The 20,996-nt window shown below is 41.5% G+C and overlaps 1 protein-coding gene across 1 annotated transcript in view; it reads right to left on the bottom strand.

Moving 5' to 3' along the window:
* Positions 1 to 20,996, bottom strand: part of LOC108899926 (polypeptide N-acetylgalactosaminyltransferase 10-like) — a 52,261-nt gene that overhangs the window by 10,295 nt on the left and 20,970 nt on the right. Inside the window, 3 exon segments of the mRNA XM_018700668.2 lie at positions 218 to 335; positions 3,508 to 3,691; positions 4,791 to 4,976. Of these exon segments, the coding sequence (XP_018556184.1) occupies positions 218 to 335; positions 3,508 to 3,691; positions 4,791 to 4,976 (488 nt within the window).

Raw genomic sequence — 20,996 nt, 5'->3', positions numbered from 1 at the left:
TGTTCTTTTTAAACAAATAAAGTCCTGAGAGAGCAGATACATAAAACTTTAGCTGTGCCTGAAGCCAAAAGAGAAGAGGATTATGTCATTGCCTTGTAATTTCTAAGAGAACATCTTTTATTATGCGTATGACCCTGATGCAATAGCAAAGGGCTAATAAGGTGACAGAATGGTTGGGTACAGGATGGCGAGTAAATACAGTTGACATATGTTTTACCTTGAAGGAGATCTCATACTGCTCTCCTCCCCAGATCTCCAGACCCGTGTCATATCCTCCCAGCTCCCAGAACCACTTCCTGTCCACAGCAAACAGTCCCCCTGCCATCACTGGTGACCTTCAGGACACACATATTGAGCACACATTCATTGCTTCTGCAGATCATCCATATACAGTAGCTGCACGACGTGAGCAAAAGAGATTTAAAATGTAAAGCTCAACACTTATATGATAGTTCAACAGCTATTTTGACATCTTTAGCTTTCATAATGTATAAACATGGGGAGATGTAGAAATGTAGAGGACTGACAGACTTAATCCACACCACTCGCACCCACACAGCATGTCGCCTTTTGCTATAATAGCATTCTTCTAGCTACTGTCACCCACAACCTACAGTGAGTTTGTGCAAAGGACAGGGTTAGCTAGTTGTTCATACATATATACAGCCCCAAGCTGATGATATTTAATAACTATATTTGGCATATATCAAGAGGAACATTTAAAACAGGGATATAAGATTAGAACTACGACTTTTTTTCACCATCTTTAATAATTAATGAAAAAAAGAAAGGATATTTTATTTATGCTCAATTATTGCTCTTCATATTAGAGCAGGTCAGCAATCTGCTTTGGGAAAGTTAAATGTATCCGGTGTGTGACCATGGGGAACCAGAAAATGATCATGTTTTGGCTTTGACACCGAAAATGTCACAACATATAAATTGTATAAGTGTAGCTAAATGCTCCTTAGATCCGCTAGGAGGAGAATATTTAGCAATATAGTGGCAAAGTAACGACTGTTATGCTGCTGAGTGGTTTGACAGGTTTCTATGTACGTCTGAAATTCTGGGCCTCCATTGCAGCTGCTACCTACAGTTGTCGTCTTATAAAACATCATTTGTAATGTTGCTATTTCCCTCTAGACAATGAATATGCTCTGAACAATGCAGAACCAATTAACCCACTACAGAGCACTGTCTGCTGTGACAAGCCCTGTGCTGCTGAGTGCAGGGCTTGTTAGCTGTTGTGTTGCTGCTATACACCTGAAGCAGAGAAATTGGGGCAGCAGGTGCAAACACACACACACATTTATGTTTTATCAACTATATCCCATCCTTTACCCCAACTCAACATGCCCTACTTTAACCCAATTAATGTAATACTAATCTTAACGCTCAATCAAAACTCAAATGGATCTTTCTCATCTTTTCATCCCCCAAAGAAATGCAGTCCTCCTCAGTGCAGAAATATCACAACGCACACACTTGCAGGTACACCCGTTGTCATAGTTACAAGCTTTTCATCAGGTAGAAGTTGGAAACAGGCAGCCAGCAGGTAGTCCGCTCTCACCAAAGTCGTCCATTAAAGAGGATCAATTAAGGGGAAACAGGGCAGCTACTGTACTGTCAGCACTGAGAAACACTCCAGGGCTTCCCGTGCCTCGTCAACAGTGAGCACAGATACCAGTCCTGTGGTGATAAGAGCTACGTTACTGCAGTTTCCCTCCTCCAAGGGTGAAGAGGATGAAATGAAACTAGCAGCGATTACAAAAAATCTCTGTTCTTCTCTCAAGCGCTCATTTTTGTTTAATATTTTTTAAACAAAGCTCTATGACTTTGTTTTCACCAGAACCTGTGAACATCTGAACATTACATCTGGACCTGGCTGTTTAACTTGTCTTTCCAAAACCATGGGCATTAATCTCCACTCCTCTGGGAAGGGATGTGCTCCCATTCAGCCACAAGAGCATTAGCTGGGTTAGTCAGTGTTTGGCAATAAACCTTGGTCCACACTCAGTATTCCAGTGGCTCCCTGTGGTTCTGGATGGGGTTGAGATCAGGGCCCATGTTGGAACAGGACAGATTCCTCTCCAAACTATTTCTGCAAATCTGGGGTCAAAGTGTTGTCAAGACTATTGTTGACTTTTGATCACATGAATGCATACTTGTGGCCATTATGTACAAACGTTATTTACACAAACATTTATTAGGCAACAAGTTAGAATTTCACAGCAGCCAACAATTTCCCCCAGTGTTGTCTCCATGTTTCATGCTGTGCTTGTTTTCCCTGCATAACAACAACAGCTGGAGTCTTATGTCACTGTTTACACTGGATCCTTTAGTGTTAGTGTTGCTGTGCGTTTGGGAGCTGAGAAAGTCCAATATACTGTATAGTCAATAACTGCAAAAGTGTTTGACTTTGCCTGGAATAACATTGCATTGCTGCAAAAACACTGGTCTAAATTTACATTAGTATGAAGTTGAGCACAGAGAGTTTGAAACATTGTGGGGGAATAGACTTAATTACCACTGAGACAAAGTGAAGCAAAGGAGTAGATGGAGCTACCAGCTTTATAAATTTCAGCTTTGTGCTGTGTTAATTAAGAAAGCTCATATTGCAGTAACAAAAATATACTCTTTGTACCGCCTTAATTAGCCTCAGAAATTATATTATTGTCCATTGTGCATGGAAAAAATCAAATTCCACACTTTAACTTGGATATTTTTTTCCTGGAGAAAGCAGAAGATACACAGATTTGCTTTCCTCTCCTCCCACATTGCCACACTGGACAGGTGGCAATGAGAGGCAGTACAGGCCACACACTGGGGACATTTCCTGTTTGCTTCATTTTAAAAATGCTGTGTTGTAGCTACTGAACTGGCCCAAGCCTGGAGTATGCATATTATACATACTGATAAAGACGTAGAATCACAAGTGGGCAATTGGCACCTGTGTTCTACATGTAAAGTGCTGTGGTCCAACAGTGTGGCACCACTGAGAACCACTGAGCACAATGTTTAATTCATGTGTTGACATAGTCTCTACAGTTAGGAGAGCACTGCAGTGTACGACACAGACTGGTGTGTCTGACAGAGGAGCTGAGCCTTCTCTTATTCTGAGTAAAATCACGTGATGAAGTTCATTCTGACAAGAAAAATAACATGAAAACATCAGGGAAAAGTCAGACAGAAGCTTTTAACAGATCAGCTGGGCTGAAGGGGAGATGATGCTAAATTAAAGTCTGCTGGAGGAGTAGGAAAACAAAAACACTATCATTAAACTGGGCTTTGATAACGGCCATTTGCTTTGATCCAAAACAAAAACATTCATATTATGACGATAAGTCGCTCAACTGTCAGTTTGTGTAAAGTCTACAAAATTTTAATTTAATACTGTAAAGAAGCAGCATTAATGATAATACTGACTTCATGTCTGTCAACTGTACAAAGTGTAGATTTCATCTGTGTTTAGATTTGATGCAACTTAAGTGAAGTACTGTCACTCACTCAAATGGTTGACTGGGGTCGTCCCTCTGCAGCTCCGGGGGAATGGGAATTCGTTTGTAATACATCTCCCAGTCAAACGCTCCTCGCATGGCGTCCCCCGCCTGCGTGTCATAGCCAAAGTTGTCATGGTCGATCACGTCAATCATTGGGCACACAATGGTCTTCCTGTTCTGGGCGATTCGGTCTGAGAGACAGAGAGGAAGGCAGATGCTTGGTGTCTCGTTCAATTCAAAAAAACCAGTCCACCAGTTTTCAGTGAAAGATCACAGCAAACACAAACAAGATTTTATTGTTCCAGGCTATATTTGTGTTTGTATACTGCATCAGTGTGTCCTCCGTCTGCGGTGGTGAAGGAGGAAGTCAGCAGGTTTCCAAATACGTGAATTTATTTGTGTGCTTTGCCCTTTTCCACTGATCTTTGAGGCACGTCAGACGCAGATCGACCATCACCAAGAAAAGGTTGCTGGTCTGTTGATGTGGGTCACTCAGCGAAAATGGCTGATGAGGTATAAACAACTGATGTAGCAGCTCCTGCTGTCATCTCCACTGCTCATCATCAAAAACATCTCACGTATGCACACATAGGTTTAACAATGGATTACAACAGCAAAAACAAACAAAACTCTTAATAACACACAAGAACACAGAGCCTTCGTTTGCACCCCTGTTCACATGTGCTGTGTAAACAGCTCGACCGTAAGGTAATATGGGTCCTGAGGTTTGCTGTGAAATAGTTCCATGTGGGATGGCACCACGCTGGGAAACAGAGCTCAACATGAGTCCTTAATGGAAAAAGGGTAATTGAGAAAGTGAGGATGGTGAGCGAGGCACTCAGCCTCACAGTAGGTGCGGTGTGTGTGTGTGTGTGTGTGTGTGACAGTGATTGGCTCTGTGTTTGAGAAAGCAATCTGACAACGGTAGACTTTGTGCATCTGTGTCCTCTGCTCTACCTCAGTCTTTGAGAAGTCCTTGAAGGTGAGGACATTTTCACAAAGTGTCTTTTTGGAAATCAAGGACCTGTTTTTTACGACAGGATATTTTGGAAAAAGTTTTTTTGGAAAAGTGAGGAGATGTTTGGAAAATGCAGATGTTTCTAAAAGTGAGGAAATTAAGTGACATTTTGGAAAGTGAGGACATTTCTGAAAATGTACACACACTACACTTCATATTGCTATATGATGACTTTGGGTTATGTTAGGGCTAGGGCCCAGCGTAAGGTATGATGTTAGCAAGAAGCTTCACAAATATAGACATAAAAACATGTCTATGTGTGTGTTTCTCACCCAGCAGTGGAGGCAGCCAGTTGACGTTAGCCTCACAGTGAGAGTCCAGGAAGGTGATGACTTCTCCTTTAGCAGCTGCGGCTCCCAGCAAGCGAGTCCTGATCAGCCCCTCCCTCTTCTTGGTCCTCAGGATGCGAACCTTCGGCATCCGCTTCATGTACTCCTCTAGTGCCACCTTTAGGTGCTCTGCACAGAGGAGGGGGTGAGAGGAGAAGATCATCAGTCCCATGTTTCCTGTTTCTGTCATCCTGGGAAGAAACTGCCAACCATATATGAACATAAAGTACAACCAAGCTTAGATTTTCACAAACACTTATACATATACATGATATTTGTCTACATTGCTTTTTGTTTTTTTCTGTTAATGGGGATTTTGGGAATCTTTGCTTGTTCTACTTTGATGGAATCAACTCTGTGAACGTTTCCTTTAAATAAGTCTTTTGCATTTACAGCATAGAGGTTACATTGCAGGGGTTGCTGCAGTACCCTGTGAGAGACTGGCACAGTCCAGGGTGTACCTTGCCTCTTGCCCGGTGCATGCTGGCAACTGGGACAGGCTCCAACCCCACACAAGATAAGTGGTTTAGAAAGTGGATGGATGGTTGCTGCAGTAGAAGTGAAGGACAGATTCAGGATGGAGGACTTTTTAAACAACAAAAGTTGTACAGTTCCCCCAATGCTGCTACATCACAAACCTCGTTCATACTGACAAAGAAGAAACTTTCCCTCAGTTTTCTGCCTGTGGGATTTTCACATTCTCAGTGCAGACATTAGAGACAGCCTGTGAAGCCACACAGGCAAAGAATCAGACTGACAGCCTGTGAGCAAGGATTACTTTACTGATGCGGGACAAATGTCTTCAAATGAAAGAATGAATCAAACATATCTCGCATCAGTACATAGTCTGAACAGCCCACAGCTCTGTGTTGCTGAGTGGTCATGTATCGAGTTAATAACTAAGAGTAGAAAATGACCAACACTGTCTCTGAGGAGAAAAGAGAAAGAAACAAGGTGCATCAACAAACTTGAATCTCATTGTTAAGGCACTCATAACCAGCTGATTATACATGGTCTCACTATGTGAACTTTTTGCCAAGAGGATGTTAGCTTGTACTTGCACAGAATAATTCCAAAACAGTCTAAAATTATCACAGTGAACCCATCATCCCCAACGAATGCTGCAGGCCCCCCTGTAGCCAAAATGTAACAAGTAAACAAAAGCTTGAGCACATTATAACCCCAAGGATTGTCAGATCTATCAGCACTGCCAGGTGGATGGATTTTATTTTGTAGGACAACCATGGGCCCTGTGACTGCCACTGTAATCAAATCCCATCCATCACTGCAATCAAGTCAAATATCTCTGTGCAAAGTCCAGCTACCGTTAGTCATAGAGGCAGGTTGGTTTAATGGTCTCCCTGAAAAGGTTTTTTTTTGTTATGTGAATTCCATTTCACATTTAGTACTCTTGCTTAAAATAATGATTTACTGGCTATAATTCAAGCATCCTTCATCTCTGTTGACATTCATTTGGATAATTATAAAATAATTGAGATATATCTTAGGAAAGGAGCTTTTTGTGGCAGATTTCGTTCTACATTTTGCAGGTGAAAGGTTTAAGTAAAAAGTTCTTGTGACAAATGTGATTGCTTTGGTACAAATGGACCAATTATTTTAAAAGCCAAAGCAGGCTGGACACACAATATATTGCCATGACACCAAAGATTTGGAGAAAAGGATGGTATCTTTAAAAGAGATGTTTGAAGAAAGAGTTGTGTATCTGAAGTCGATACACACTAACCTACCTCATCTGGGTTAGGGAAGGATGTTGCAGACTCCCTTTGTGTTTTTGGGAGGGCATATGAAAATTGATTGAAGATTTTTTTTACACTAATATCCTAAGCCCTGACTGCTTTCAGTAGTTTGAATAGAAATCACTCCAGAGGCAGTCAAAACATGAAATATGACTTTGACAGCTTCTTTACAAAAAGCCACAATACCGCCTGTCGACGAGCAGCGAGAGAGAGACTAAGAGAAGCTGAAACGCTGACCTTTTAACTTCATCCTTTGGAAATTATTTACTTTCATGCCAATCGCAGATCTAACTGCACTGAAGTTGACTGAAAGATAAATAGAAATACATGCAGCAGGAGGAAATATGACTCTTTTATGATATTGGGAGAGAGGGAGGGAGGGTAGACAGAACGGCTGAGCGACGTTAAAAATTATAGGGAGGAACAAAAAGTGAAGAAGTGAGACTGGCCCTCTTGTTTCCATCCCTCCATCCATCCTATCCTCACTGCCATCTGTTCTTTCTGTTTCTTCTGTCTGTCTCAACACATTAGGAATAAAACTAGGCTTTTTCTTACAGAGAAACAAAAAGGAGCAAAGAGGAATCACACATACACGAGCATGAGGGAGAATATGGCAGGAATCATTCATTCTGACCTCAATATTTCTCTCTGTTATCACTACTGTTTATGAGTAACGATATGTAAGACTTTCTCCTGTCATTTATGGACACTTTCTCTCAGTTGTCCATTTGTATTTTCTCCTCTCTGGTCAGCCTGTCCTTGAAGCCATTCTTTAAGCTTTACAGTTATTCTGCAACAATCTTTACATCTATTCATCCTCTGCACCCACTTAGTATGTGTGCAGGAAATTAGAGGCCTCTGTGTCAGAGCTGACACATAACACAGGACCATATGAGACGAGAACCATTCACCTGACCTGCATGTCTTTACACTGTGGGAGAAAACTGATGCTGGAGGAAACCTGCCTGATGGGCAGTAAGAAACCATCTTGGTGGGAGGTGATGGAGATAACCTCTGCACCATCTTGTTACCCACTGTGTCCAGTTCCGTTTAACATGCTGCTGCTTTTGTTGGGTTTTCTCTTCCTTTATTTTCAAGCTTATGGCGTTTTACGTCTTAACGTTCCACAATATACTGTCCTGTTGATTTCAGGATAAACCAGGACACAGGGCAATTCAAAGTGCTTTACAGAGGCAGAGAAGCACATTAAGAATGAGACATTAAGAAGACATTCAAATTGCCAAACTCTCTCCTCAGCCTAATCCCTTGAAGCTAGTTGTTTGTGAAGTAGTTCACAGCCACGACTCTCTTTTTATCTCTCGCTGTCTCTCTCTGTATCACTCCATCAAAAACTAATCCCCCCATCTGATTCCTACATCCATCCCTGCTTTTCAGTCTGCACTTTTTGTCTCTTGATTCCAGAGTCTTCTCTGACTCCAGCGAAGGTCAGCCATATTTATTTTCCATTGCTGCGTTTATTGTGTTGCATAGCAGCTGACCTACACGCTGTAAAGTGTGACATTGCTACAAGGGCGGAAGGGCTCTGCGAGGTCGGCGTCAGACTGTGAGGAAAAGGCGAGCTGTCCTCCCCGCATGCCGCTGCAATAAATCAACCCATTAAAAACTGACCATTACGAGGCTGACTCTGGCTCTTTATGAAGGCTCACTCTACACAAAGCGACAGTTACATCATCCCGCTAACGACAGGAAGCGAGGTGAAATTAATCAACGAACATTTGCCCCATGTGTGAAGAGAACTTGTATGAGGAGAGGTAATGGGAGAGAAAGATCAGTGTATTTAATTATGATTGGTTAATTTTCCCTGAATAAATTGGAATACAGCTCATACTGTTTACCGAAAGCAAGGAGGCAATTAATCACACTAATGAGAGCGAGCTGATGTCGGCAAACACATTAGTCTTTATTAGAACGTGAAGCGGAGGAGATTGGAGGGCTGAGGTGTCGTGGATGTCGGGGTCATTTCACAGCGTGGAGCAGAGGGATGAATTACTCATCACACACCAAGATGGTGATAGAAATCCAGGCCATTTATTCAGCACAGACTAGACCTCCACCTGGACTCCCATTAGCCACCCAGACCTTTCTGTTTGTCTGCCTCACTGCAGTCTGTCTAATTTCTCCTGTGGACGGTGCCGGAGCTGCCCGGACTTCTTTCATCTGCTCACATGGGACCATACTCAAACATGAATTAGCTGTTAGCAGATGAAAGGCACAGCAGTTGGCCTCAGGCTCTTGTCAAAGTGTCTGTGTGGATTTAAAATGTCATTGATAAAATATACATGCGTTATGCTTGTCTCAGTTCAATGACTAAGCCACACCCGCAGACTGGAGTGTTTAGAGAGGTAGTTCAATTCACTTCAGGTTTAACAACATCTTAACCTGTGAAATTTCCTTTTCAGTAAGTCAGTTATACTCGTATTTACTTGTGATACATCTTATTTAAAGCAAATGGTTGAGCTCAGTGAAGACATCATTGAGGGGAAGAGTCCAGAATTCACATAATGCACTACAAACCCTTTTGGAAAGAAACAACAAAATAAGTTATTTATCTTCCAAATTGAACTGTATGACTGTCCCAGAAACTGCTCATAGTCTCCTGTGATCTGCCACCCTTACATTTAAGGGTCTGTTAGGTTTATCCAACTAGAATTATTTGGTTAAAATCAGAGAAAGATTATCAAACACAATGTCACGGCCAGCTCTGCTTTTTAGTTCTTGTATATCCTGTTTTATTTGGTCGTCATTCAACCTTCTCCTGTGGTTCCAGATCCTTGTTTGTTCCCACACTGTGATTGGTGATTGTTGGCCCCGCCCTAATGTGTTGCACCTGTGTCTCTCTGTTTTCCCCTCTCCCAGTGTATTTAGTCTGTGAGCTCCCTTACCTCTGTGCCAGTTTGTCTTTGCTCTCTGAAGCAAGCATTCCAGCATTTTCCCCTGTGTTTAGATCCCTAGCGTGTGCAACCTGTTTCTCTGTTTTTTGACTTTGCCTCAGCCGTGCCCCTTTTGGTTTTGTTTGCCTGCCTGTGCACTGAACCTTGATTTTTGAACCAGTATCTGCTTTTAGAGTCGTGCTTTTGAGTCCTTTCCCTGTGGTTTCTGTTCGCACCACAGAGGAAGTCTTTGTGAGGGAAATGTAATGTGTTGGAATACAGCCATAGTCTGTCATCGATCATTCTGTTATCACTCACAAATTGAATGACAGAAAAAATATAAATCAGCTTTGTAACCTTAATCTGTAAACTAAAATAATTCAAACTCAAAAATCTAGCATTCAAGTTTTTGAAAGTTGTCAAAGTGAATTTTCTGAAATGATGAAATTCTTTTAAAAAGATCAATAAACTTCTTTTACCCCTACCTATGTAAACACAGGAGTAAAACAAATGCAAAACCATATTAATTGATGTCAATTTGATATGAGCTCTTGAGGATTATAAGTGTGTTTCCTCCATTAGATGAATACAAACTCACACACAGTCACATACGTACACATGCACACGTTTCTGCACCTAATACCACCAGCAACATCCTCCCTGATGCATTTGTTTTATAAATTCAATTATCTTTGAGACACAGTGGATCCAACATGGCCCACTGAGCTTTGTTTCCAGAGAGGTGGGTTAATCCCCACATGCTCCACACCACCAAAGACTGGAGCTGTTCACTTATTCCCTCAGCAAAATATTCCAGTTCCCTTGTGAACTCCATCACATTCTGTCAATTTTCCTCCACTGGCATCTTGAATTTTTGTTGCTTTGTTAAAATCTGATTGTCAAGCGAGGGACTGGACATGTTGTAGGTCAGTATTTGTTGCAGTGTTAGGGACAGGAAAGGCAAACCAATGATGTCATGCTTTAGCACGCTTGCATATTAACAGCCAAATAGTAACACTGCATTTCTGCCCATGTTGCAATGATCAGCCTGCCAGTCTCACACTCGACATCGTAATTCAAGCAAACAAGCTGTATATGAGAGGACTGCTAACTCCTTGCACTAAGCATAAATCCAGCTTCACACTTGGCTACAGAATACCCCAGTGGAGGTTATAGCTCGATGAAGCCTGGTGGAACGGAGACTGTCCTCCTCTAAAAAAAACAACAACCTCATAGGTCATCTGTGCAGGCAGCCGATTACAACCCATAGTTACATTTTATAGTGAATGAAAATGATTTCTTTCCACAGGACAAGCTGTTATCACCATAGCTCCACGCCATTCCAGCCCCTCGGTCTGTCCACTCCACCTCTGTGTGTGTGTTGACCATATAAAGAGTCAGTGAGAAACACACTCCTCCAGTATTGATTACTACTTTTTTTGGGGGGGGTTTTTGGAATATACATTTACAAGTAAACATAACACAACCGCTGAGGTAGGGATTATGGTGGTTGTGAGACCTTCAAGGCCAGATCAGAGAGAAGTGAATGTGCTAAGTGGCTTGTAAATTAATCTCCACACTACTTCTCTAGGTTATAACTTAATGCTGAGACCAATTATACATCACCAAAGCTACAGCAGATGCCATTTACTTTGTCCTCACACAGTAATCGTGACTCATCTGGCCCTCTCCTCTTCAGAAAGACGTCTGAATCGATCAGCTCCCACTGATGGCTCTACGTCTCTAAATGGCAACACTCAATTAGCTCCTTTTGTCCTCTGTCGTCTGTCTCCCTCTCAGCCTCCCTCTTCATATCACTCTCTCCCTCGTCTCTCCGTCACACTTCACTGAGCACCATTACCCCATTATCTCCCCACACCCTCAGTCACATACACAAACAGACACACACACACACACACTGACAAAAATGAATAAACATGTTGAACTTTGTTGAGTCTTTCTGCAGTCTCTCTCTCTCTCTCTCTCTCTCTTCACACTCGCCTCCATCCCTGCCTGGCCCACAAATCGTCTCCTATCTCCTCATCACCACTGCTTCCTCTCCTCACCTCTCCATCATGCAGATGGTGAGGCTGCTGGTGTTGATAAGACTGTTCAAAGAAGCTCCACAGTGCTGACAGCAGCTTTCTCAGGCAGCCAAAGCAACTAAATCATTGATAAAACTGTCCAAAAACTTAATCAGTTCATTAAGTACCAGGGCCACCATCAAGCCAAAGTTTCTAATGGTACATAATATCATTGTGCTCCCCAGAGGATGAACCTTTTACATTTCTTGCTCATTCTATGAGCTTCCATCCAGCACCCAACTCAAACTGTGACAAATCTCACAATGTACCAGCTGAGACTGCCCTGGGATTCACTGAGGACACCCATGCTCCCCATTGGATTACCTGGATTTTCCTTAACACCACCCTTAGAAATCTGACAATATCAGCCAAACTAAGGCTCACAGAAAGAACTGCTGTTTGCTTTTCTGCATGTTGTTTAATAGCTGGTGATAGTAATGCAATTAATACAATGAGTAGACACACTGCATGTAAGGAAGGAGCTTATAAAAGAGCATTTTTTATACTAAACCCACATGGACACAAGACAGGAAAACACTTTTTGAAGCCTCTCATATATTAAAACAAACATAAAAACACTCACAGGGAAAATTGTCTGACAAACACATCTCAACACTCAGACTTCATTAGTGTCATTCTCCTCCTATGTTGGGTTCACAGTGTGGTGTTAAAAACAGCATGAATAGCTTCTGTCTTTTTGATGTAGTGGTAATCCTGACAGAAAGCATTGGTTAACTTTTCATTTTCAATATTTCATTCTGTTTTCATCGCTTAGGAAGAGCAGGTGCAAAAATGTTTGTGGCTTCATTCCACAAGCAGCTGTGCCTGGCGGCGTTGTGCACCCACACTGGCAAAGGTTAGAACTGTTTTCCTCCTGAACACAATGAAAATATGTCTTCCACCAAAATGTGAGACATATTTCTGCACAATTAGCGGCAGACCTCTTACAGTCAGCTCTGTGGTGGCTCCAGGTTGGAGGCTGTGCTGACGCCTGTTGGGAGCCATGCTGTCTGACCGCCAAACCGTCTCTACATCTAACTGGAAATACATCAAAAGACACTCTGCATAAGAGCAGTGTACAGGCCACTCCTTATTTGAAATGAAGTACTGAAGCCATTTGCTCAACTGATCCCATCAGGGAGCAGAAAGGGGGAAAGTAATTGGATGATCAACCTGCCAATGGCAGCTTTCCATCACAGAGTAGCTGATGAGTGCACTGTGCCACTGTGGTCCCACTGAATAAATACAGGCTCTGTTACAGGCTGAGATAACATGACACAAGCGTGTTTCATTTTAAATAAATATCAATGTTATTGACAAATGCTCCAAAACTGAACAACATAACAGGATAAAGAGTCGAGCGGACTGCATGGAATCTGCACTGAGCATTTGGCAGTTTCTGGTTTTACTGTTGTTACTGTTTACCCTAAGCATCTTGTTGATCAGAGTATTGTATATTAATGTTCATTTTTCACGATTCCTCTTTGACTGATTCAAAAAGTAAATATCAGTTCACTGAAAACAGCTGCCAAGTTACAATGTTACAAGGACATAACAAGGTTATAGAGTGGGAGGACTTGTAAATGACAACAAACGTGCAGAATTAGAGAAAATAAAGTAATTAGTAACTTTTTTAAATTAGTCAAATGGAGTCCAACTATAATAAATTCTAAACACAGTATACACAGTAATCAAACCAGCTGGTTGGAAACTCAGTTCACTCCTATGAAACTCCACTGTGACATGACCAAAGGAAATGAATGAATAACACCTTTCTTTTATCTTTTCCATCAGCGCCTGTCAGAGTACTGGTACTGTTAATGTGCCTGTGTGGTCTTAGTGGCTGGTTCCCAGGTGTGAAGGTGTGAATGTGCACTACTCTCCCCCTCAGCTATGGCTGAAAACAATTGTCGACTTGTTTCCACTAATAAACCTGGAAATTGCTGAGAGAGTTTTTGTGTGGTGTCAAAATCCTAGATGTGATAATGTGGTGGTGATGTTTCTGAGAAAACAACAAATTAAAGATGCAATAACAGAACCCAGTATCCTCCAGAAAATATATTTGCTGTATAAAACACTGCTATGCTTTGCCAAATCTGTTTTGAGAAAACAGAAATTCAAAGCAGTGATCACAAGAAGGTGAATTCACCCAGGTTGAAGTTAACATTTCATAGCATGTTGCCAGGAGAGAATATTGTAGAAATATTTTGCAGATTGACAGATATATTAAGTATATATATATATATATATCTCCATGTCATGTGGATCAAAAACAGAGTGGCCCAGTTTCACTGTAGACAAAAAAGGAAAATGACTATACACTGTCAACACTTTGTCACAAGCACAGTTAGCTGTTTACCTACACACAGCTATGTTTACCTTTGTACAGTTGGTAGCAAACAACAAACGTACACACTGAACTCAACTATGGCGACACATGGAAGCTGTGTATTTGTCCATAAAGCTTAACAGACTACTTATGTGTTCCTTTATCACCTGCAGCTTCAAAGCTGATGTAGTGGTGTAGTGTAGTGGATTTCAGTTTCTTTGGATGTTTTGGCCATTCCCTGGAAAATGCCATTCAACTGGAATCCACTGAAACCTCTGTGAATCCAGGCTGACAGCAGCTGCTGTTCACCACGAGGCAACAAGCTACAGTAAAACATTTCAGAGCCGCATTTCAAGGCTACAGGAGATGAGTTATTTGACACTTTTTTGGCAGAGGATTCCTTTACATCTCAGGGTGAACTATTCAAAGTCAACAGCAGTGGGATTAGGAGCAGAGGTGAGGCTTGGAAATATAAGCAGCTAAACATGATGCATCTGTGAGATTCAGACATGGAGCTTTGTTGATCCGATCCAAAGAAAAGCTGATATGGTGGAACATATGAGGCTCCAGAAGACACATACTGTAACACACAGACTCATACATAAAACCTTCCCGCTCCTCATCTCTAATAAACACTCTTCTCCCCCCTGATGTGGAGAAGACAGAGGCCGCTCTCTGTTCTTTTCTGCGTCTGAAAGTGACAAGTTACAGCTACTTTCTCTGCCCCGTCTGGCCATAAATCCGTGAAATGACTCGGGCTCCACCAGCAGTATTCATCGCTCACACTCAACCACAGATGCTAAGCTGCCAGACACATATGCATTTACCCAGTGTGACCATCTTCACACAGCAGAAGAGCAGCTGTGGGAATCAGTCTACTGTTATAATGACTGTGGAAGAGGTAGGCAGCGCTGACATGATCACGATCAGGTACAATCACTATTGTACCTCTACTGATAATGTGATGATATTAGGGTTACGGTAAGTGTAAGGGTTAACCCATTTAGACGGCCAACACTTTCTAGAAGAAGAAGAAGGGCTGCGGGAGGTGGCCTCCATCTGTGTGTCTAAGCAAAAAGCTGTTAAATTAGCTGTGTAATAAGTTCCAGGAGTACTGTAAAGACGGTTTCAGTCAGAAGAGTGCAGAAATCTAGGTAACATATTCCCAGCAGTCTCTAACAGTCTCTGCTGCTGGTTTGTATGGACCTGCAAACCACTGGGCAGATCCAGAGTAAAAACAGTAATGAAGACAGTGGTGAGGGTGTCTTTCTGAAACCAGTTTGCATGAGAGGTCAGGCCCTCCTCTCCTGGACTGCCAGTCTGCTAGACATTTTGTTTATATACAAATAATTTGAAGTAGGAAATGTAATGTTGCTGGATTATGTTTTCTAGTAACACAATAAAGGTGTGTTGTTAACTCGCAAATTTGAGAATCATTAAACCTTATTAAGTTGATTAGTTAGGAAAAGACTGTGGTCTGGTTTAATGCAGAAAAAGACCTGAGATTGTGGAAGTGAACTCCAATCTCTGGCGTGACAGCTGTGCAGTATAGTTCTGTGTGTGTGTGTGTATATATATATATATAATAGTATAATAGTATATTCAGGGCTCATATTGTGTACAGCGCAGACGTGAAGAGATGCGGGTAAACAAAGTCAAAACGTGATATAAAAGAGCTGTTGTCAGCTCCGATAGCAACACTTGCTCACTCTGTAGCTTTGTGTCATGCTTGAGTGCTGGCTGTAAATCTGCCTGCTGGTCAGATGAGGGTGAGAGAGGCAGAGCGAGAGATAAACAGAGAGGCAGTGACCGAAAGGTGGAGGTCCCTCTCTCCTGACGTGGTGAACTGCCCTCAACTGCAACTGGTAATTTTTACAAAATATGAAGATGGCATAAAAACCTGCAGAGGCAGACGGAAGGGGCATGACGTGTAGGAGGAGGAGGACAAGACGCTTTAGCAGAAAATTCTCCATCTGCCACAGGATGGAAATTAAGAGAAGAAAAAGAAAATGAAGACTCTGCCTCCTGATGTTTCCACTGTTATTTTGACAGCAGGGAGGTAATTTCATGGACAACTTCCTTTTAGTGGGGAACATTTAAGTTTTGGAAATTTGAAAAGGCAAGAGCAGCATCATTTCAATTCTGATAGCCCCAAATAAGCACAATGAGACCATCTCCAGTCCTGAAAATGGTTTCAGAAAATGGCATTGGGCTGGAAAATGAAGTGAGCAAAACAATAAATATGGAACTTGATTGTCTGTACAGTCTGTTTGATCAGTGGATGTTGTTCATTTCCTTAAATTCCTAATTTTTTAATCTCACTTTTTGGTTGTCATCAATGTAGCTCCTCTAACTTCTAAATCCAACAGCGTCACTATCATGTAACCTGGAAATAAATATGGAAAAAGGTTTTCTCTCACACAAAGCTTGAACAGTAATTAAGATCAGCAAATACACTTTCATGAATCAGTTCAAGGTAAATGAGAAGTACAGAAGACAGCTAAGGCCACAAATTTAATTAGTGAGTAATTATTCAAACCATCATATAGTAACAACATTGATAAATAAGACATAAGGATGTGTCTTTTTAAGTCCAGCAGGTTCTAGGGTGATCAGTTCACTAACCAATTACCACAGAAAATAAACAAACAAAGCTAATAGCTGGCAACAGAGACAGAGCCCTCATCATTCTCTTTAGTAGATGACGAAGGTCTTTCACTTGCATGTCAGCATCACAAGAAACAAGTTTAAAGTAAAACCGTAAATACCCAGAGTGGATCTTTTTACATGGACTCTTCCTGTGAACATGGTAATCTCCACCTGGTTTCCTACTGTATGAATAAATCAAACACAAGAATGTGACAAATGGAACTTCCACTGTTTTTCAGACCAAAAAACAGGAGCCATGGGTGTGACTAGATAAATGGATGGCTCACTGAATGAAAGGACAAGAGGTTTTCCCACTGTACCTCTGGGGCTCTTGTTGCTATGATACCTCTGCAACATCGCTGCCACCTGACAAATAGCTTTTGTCATCTGCAACTTGTTGTGGCACAGATGGCAGCTAAACTTGGAGTCAGTACATGTCTCCTGGGAGCTGTGTGGACGTTTGGTTTTATTTTTTTTAGAGATGTGGTGACTGGAAGACTTTGACAATCTGCATACTGATTACAGTATAAACAGCAGGTTGATAAGGGAGAGAGAGAAAACTTTCACCAACACTGTAGGGATCCTTTAATGACGACATTTATAAAACAGGAGATCATTTTTATAATTACAACATGTGTAATCTTTCTCACCTCACAGGCAAACTTCACATTGTTGAAAAACTGTCTCCTCATGAGTCATTTGGCCTCAGGATAACTGTTACAGTAGTTCTGGTGAATAATGAAGTGTTATAAATATAACACGGCATTAGTATGACTTCAGGCTCTATGGCTGCTGTTAAACAGAGTGAGGTAACTCAGCGTCAGCAGAACTGACTGGGAGGGTTTCTTACCATCTGTTGTGTTAGGAAAGGAGCCTTTGTCAGGGTGGGCTGACTCACTAATGACCCACACAGATTCAGTTATTTGAAGGACAACTAGATCATGAGTGCATTTCTATTTGTTGCAAACATTGGCTTTGTTGTGGTGTCTAAATTAGCAGCCAGAACAAATTTACCAGGACTGTTACTACTACTGCTAGCTAGCTAGATGCTATCTGACTGCCTGGACTGTGGAGATCCATTCATTTTAATGCATACTTCCATTAATCTGTTAAACTGTGGACTGGACATGGTTAAACTCTATTTACTCCTCCACTTTGTCCATGTGGGAATGAGGTCAAGCTCTCAGCTCCCACTCAATAAATTGCCTAAGTATAAATTAGTTAGTAATCTTTGGATCTGTGCTGTTCATTGATGTGACAGGCTCTTCCTTCCAAACATGTACACTCCACATGTTTATTTTAATTAGACCAGTAGTGTGGACTGGCCCAGGTAGTTATCTCAAGAGGATTTGTAGCATTCTTTAGCTAGCTAGAAGGTGCAGGTTACTCTCTGTGGATATGTTGTGTTGGAGCGATTGCCCAGGTGGTTCCTTGTTGTTTGCCTTAAAGACTGTGCTCACCCAAACATGTGTCAGCAATTTTGGATGATTAGATTTCTGCTCAGTTTCAAGGAGGAAAAAACTATGCTGGAGAAGGGCTCTAACCCCCCAGAACCATAGCTACAGCAACACACACAAATGCAAACACACAGGCAGAACTTATTCACTCTGACAGTCTAGTATAGGCGCATCGTCAGTCTTTCTGCCTTTATCTACATTTTTACAGAAAATTAGTTCTCATCTCAGTAAATTAATGCGTGAACCAAAAATTAAGCTCCACTGTAAGTCTGAACCACACTTTATAATAAATCACTTTTTCTCCCCACTATCATGCACTTGCTCACCAATTTATTATGCAAGGGTTCAAAGCTTAGCATTGATTTGTGGCATTCTGCACAGAAACTGTCTGGGATTATTCTCTCCAACACGGCAACACCAGCTACTCAACCAGAGACCAGAACTGATTGAAGTTCACTTTGTCCTTGTGTCTCTGAAGCCTTAATTACAGTCCAGCTCATTTCTTATCAAAGGACAGTGACAGTGTGAGGGAATGTTCGAGCAGATGGCCTGCAGAGGTTAAATCCCCTCCCTGCAGCTGTGTAATGTTCTCCCATCCATCCTGACGACAGAGGGCCTGGACCCATCCCAGGTTCCAGGCTATTTTCACATAACTGAGTTGTTCTTTGCTTCCCACCCACAGGGATCTGTGAGGGGGCAGTGACGATGTAGGAAAAGGAGGTTTCCTCATGTAAAAGTTTACTATATTGGATATTTATGCTTCCAGCTTTATATGTTTATGCTATGCTATGTGATTAAATGTCAGCAGACTTCCAGTACATTCATACAGTTGTTTTATATTAGCTAAACACAATGTGGAGGAAATATAATGTTGCTGGATTATGATTTTTAATCATGATTAATTAATACTCCTGGAAAAGGTTCACTACATTGAATTAAAAAATACATTAAAAAACTGAATTGGATTTTTCTACATCTACTCCTCATAAAGCTATATATAATTATGTTGCTATGCTAAGCTAATAGTATTTCATAAAGGTTAGGGAAACACCAGTAAGGGTTAATACATAGTAGTCAAGGTTCAGCAACTGAAACACTTAAACTGCCTCGAGACTCTACAGCCATGGTCCACTCACACAGGTGTTTTCACTTTGCTGATTAGACTTTGTACGAAGGTGGTGTGGGCATGTACAGACTCAACATCCTGTTGTTAGCTGTATTACACTTGTAAAGGTGAAAGAGTGGACACCTCACTGGTTCATGATGTTTGTTTTACCTTCTGACTGTATATAGGTCTGTCCAACCTTAACCTGAACAGAGGTCTAATTAGCCAGTAACTGAAAGTACCTGTGTGGGTGTGAAAGGCCTTCAAGGTAAGACTGTAGTATTTTTAAAATTAGGAGAACATCAGTGTTGATTTGAGGTATGGTATACAAACTCCTACCTTCTATTCTCCTCCAAGATGTTACCATTCTGCACTGGAAGTAAAGGTTTCCATTATTTACACGGACATCTTGATTTTTCTTTTAAATTAAAACCAGTCTCAGATTTTCCAGAAATACTGACACATCTTTTGTTATTTCAAATGCTTTATGTACTACACAGTACTGTTTCCACTCCACAAGGCAGCAGCAGTGGGAGAGTTTTGCCTCTGAGCTCTGATGGGTGTTAACCTCTAAATGAGTCTCAGGCAGAGAAACATCTCATTACCGTGGAGACGAGAAGTAAACACATCGTTCATTGAGGGTCTGTGACAAAGAGCACTAATTAACACGGAATTAAACAATTTCTTAAGAGAGCTGGTGAAGGGAGAGTGAAAGGGGAAAATAACACACAGACACGTGCACGCACACACACACACACACCACACACAAAACTATGCAACAATGGAAAAGAGATGTTTGCTGCAAAGAACTGCTGAAGAGCACCAGCAGAGACACACAAACAAACCATACCAACACATGCTGTACAGACTGGAGCAGACTGGTACACACTGCAGTGGAGATGTTGTGTTTTGTAAAATATGATTATACTGTCATCATTCTTGTGGAAAATGGAAAGCCATCATTAAATGACCAATTACCGCAGCTCTCAACAACCAAGAGACATGTTACTAAACCAAACTCTCACTGTTTCAGGTCAAAACAGAGCTTTATTTCTCTGAAGAGATCTCACTGACCACTGTCTGCACTGAGAGCACGGTCACCATCTCACCTCCGTCATTCAAAAGTTACTGTTACTAACAGTAATTGTAATAGTATAATTATAATAGTTACTGTTACTAACACGAATGAGGAAGCTGAGATTATGTGTCTATGTCAGGGAGCCTCAACAGACACAGGTTTCGATTTGTTTTCAGTTTGTTTTTAGTTCATGTGTTTGCAGAAAGGGGCATGGTTTTACAAACTTTTGGGAGTTCAGAGAGGCAACATGTCAAGTCATCCTCTAAAGATTTCCCAGTAGGCCACTGATCAGTCCGATTTCCAGCTGCTGGATTCAGTCGGATCTTTGTGGCTGTTTTCCACGCTAAGATCTCATCTCAGAAACAGACCTCGTACAGTTTCAGAGGGTAAAAGTTCTGAAAGCAAGAATTCTCAGGCTTTGCCTAAGTAGTCACTGCATCTTTGGTACTGATCAGTAAGTTTCAGTAATCAGAAACTGAGTTACTGATCAGTCACTTTATTTTACTGGCAGTAAGATTCTTCCTTGTGAGCCCTTGAAAAACACTGAACCCCCTGATGGATGGAGAGCATACCGACCTGTCAGCACTGTCAGGAATCATAACTATAAAAACAAGCCGGTGGTACACATGGAAGCTTGTGGATGAGGTCCACTGAATTTACAGAAGGATGTCACTCTTCTTCACTCAATGTTTTTTCCTGTCTGTTGGTGCTTTAACGTTTCAGCATCTCATTATAATTCAAGTATAAAATGTTGTGTGTAGGAGTCCCTGATGGAAACCCAGTTTTTAACAGCATCAAA

This window comes from Lates calcarifer, linkage group LG20 (assembly GCF_001640805.2).
Source record: "Lates calcarifer isolate ASB-BC8 linkage group LG20, TLL_Latcal_v3, whole genome shotgun sequence".
Lineage (NCBI taxonomy): Eukaryota > Metazoa > Chordata > Actinopteri > Centropomidae > Lates > Lates calcarifer.
The sequence above is the reverse complement of the archived record's forward strand: the minus strand, read 5'-3'. Positions and strand labels throughout refer to the sequence as shown.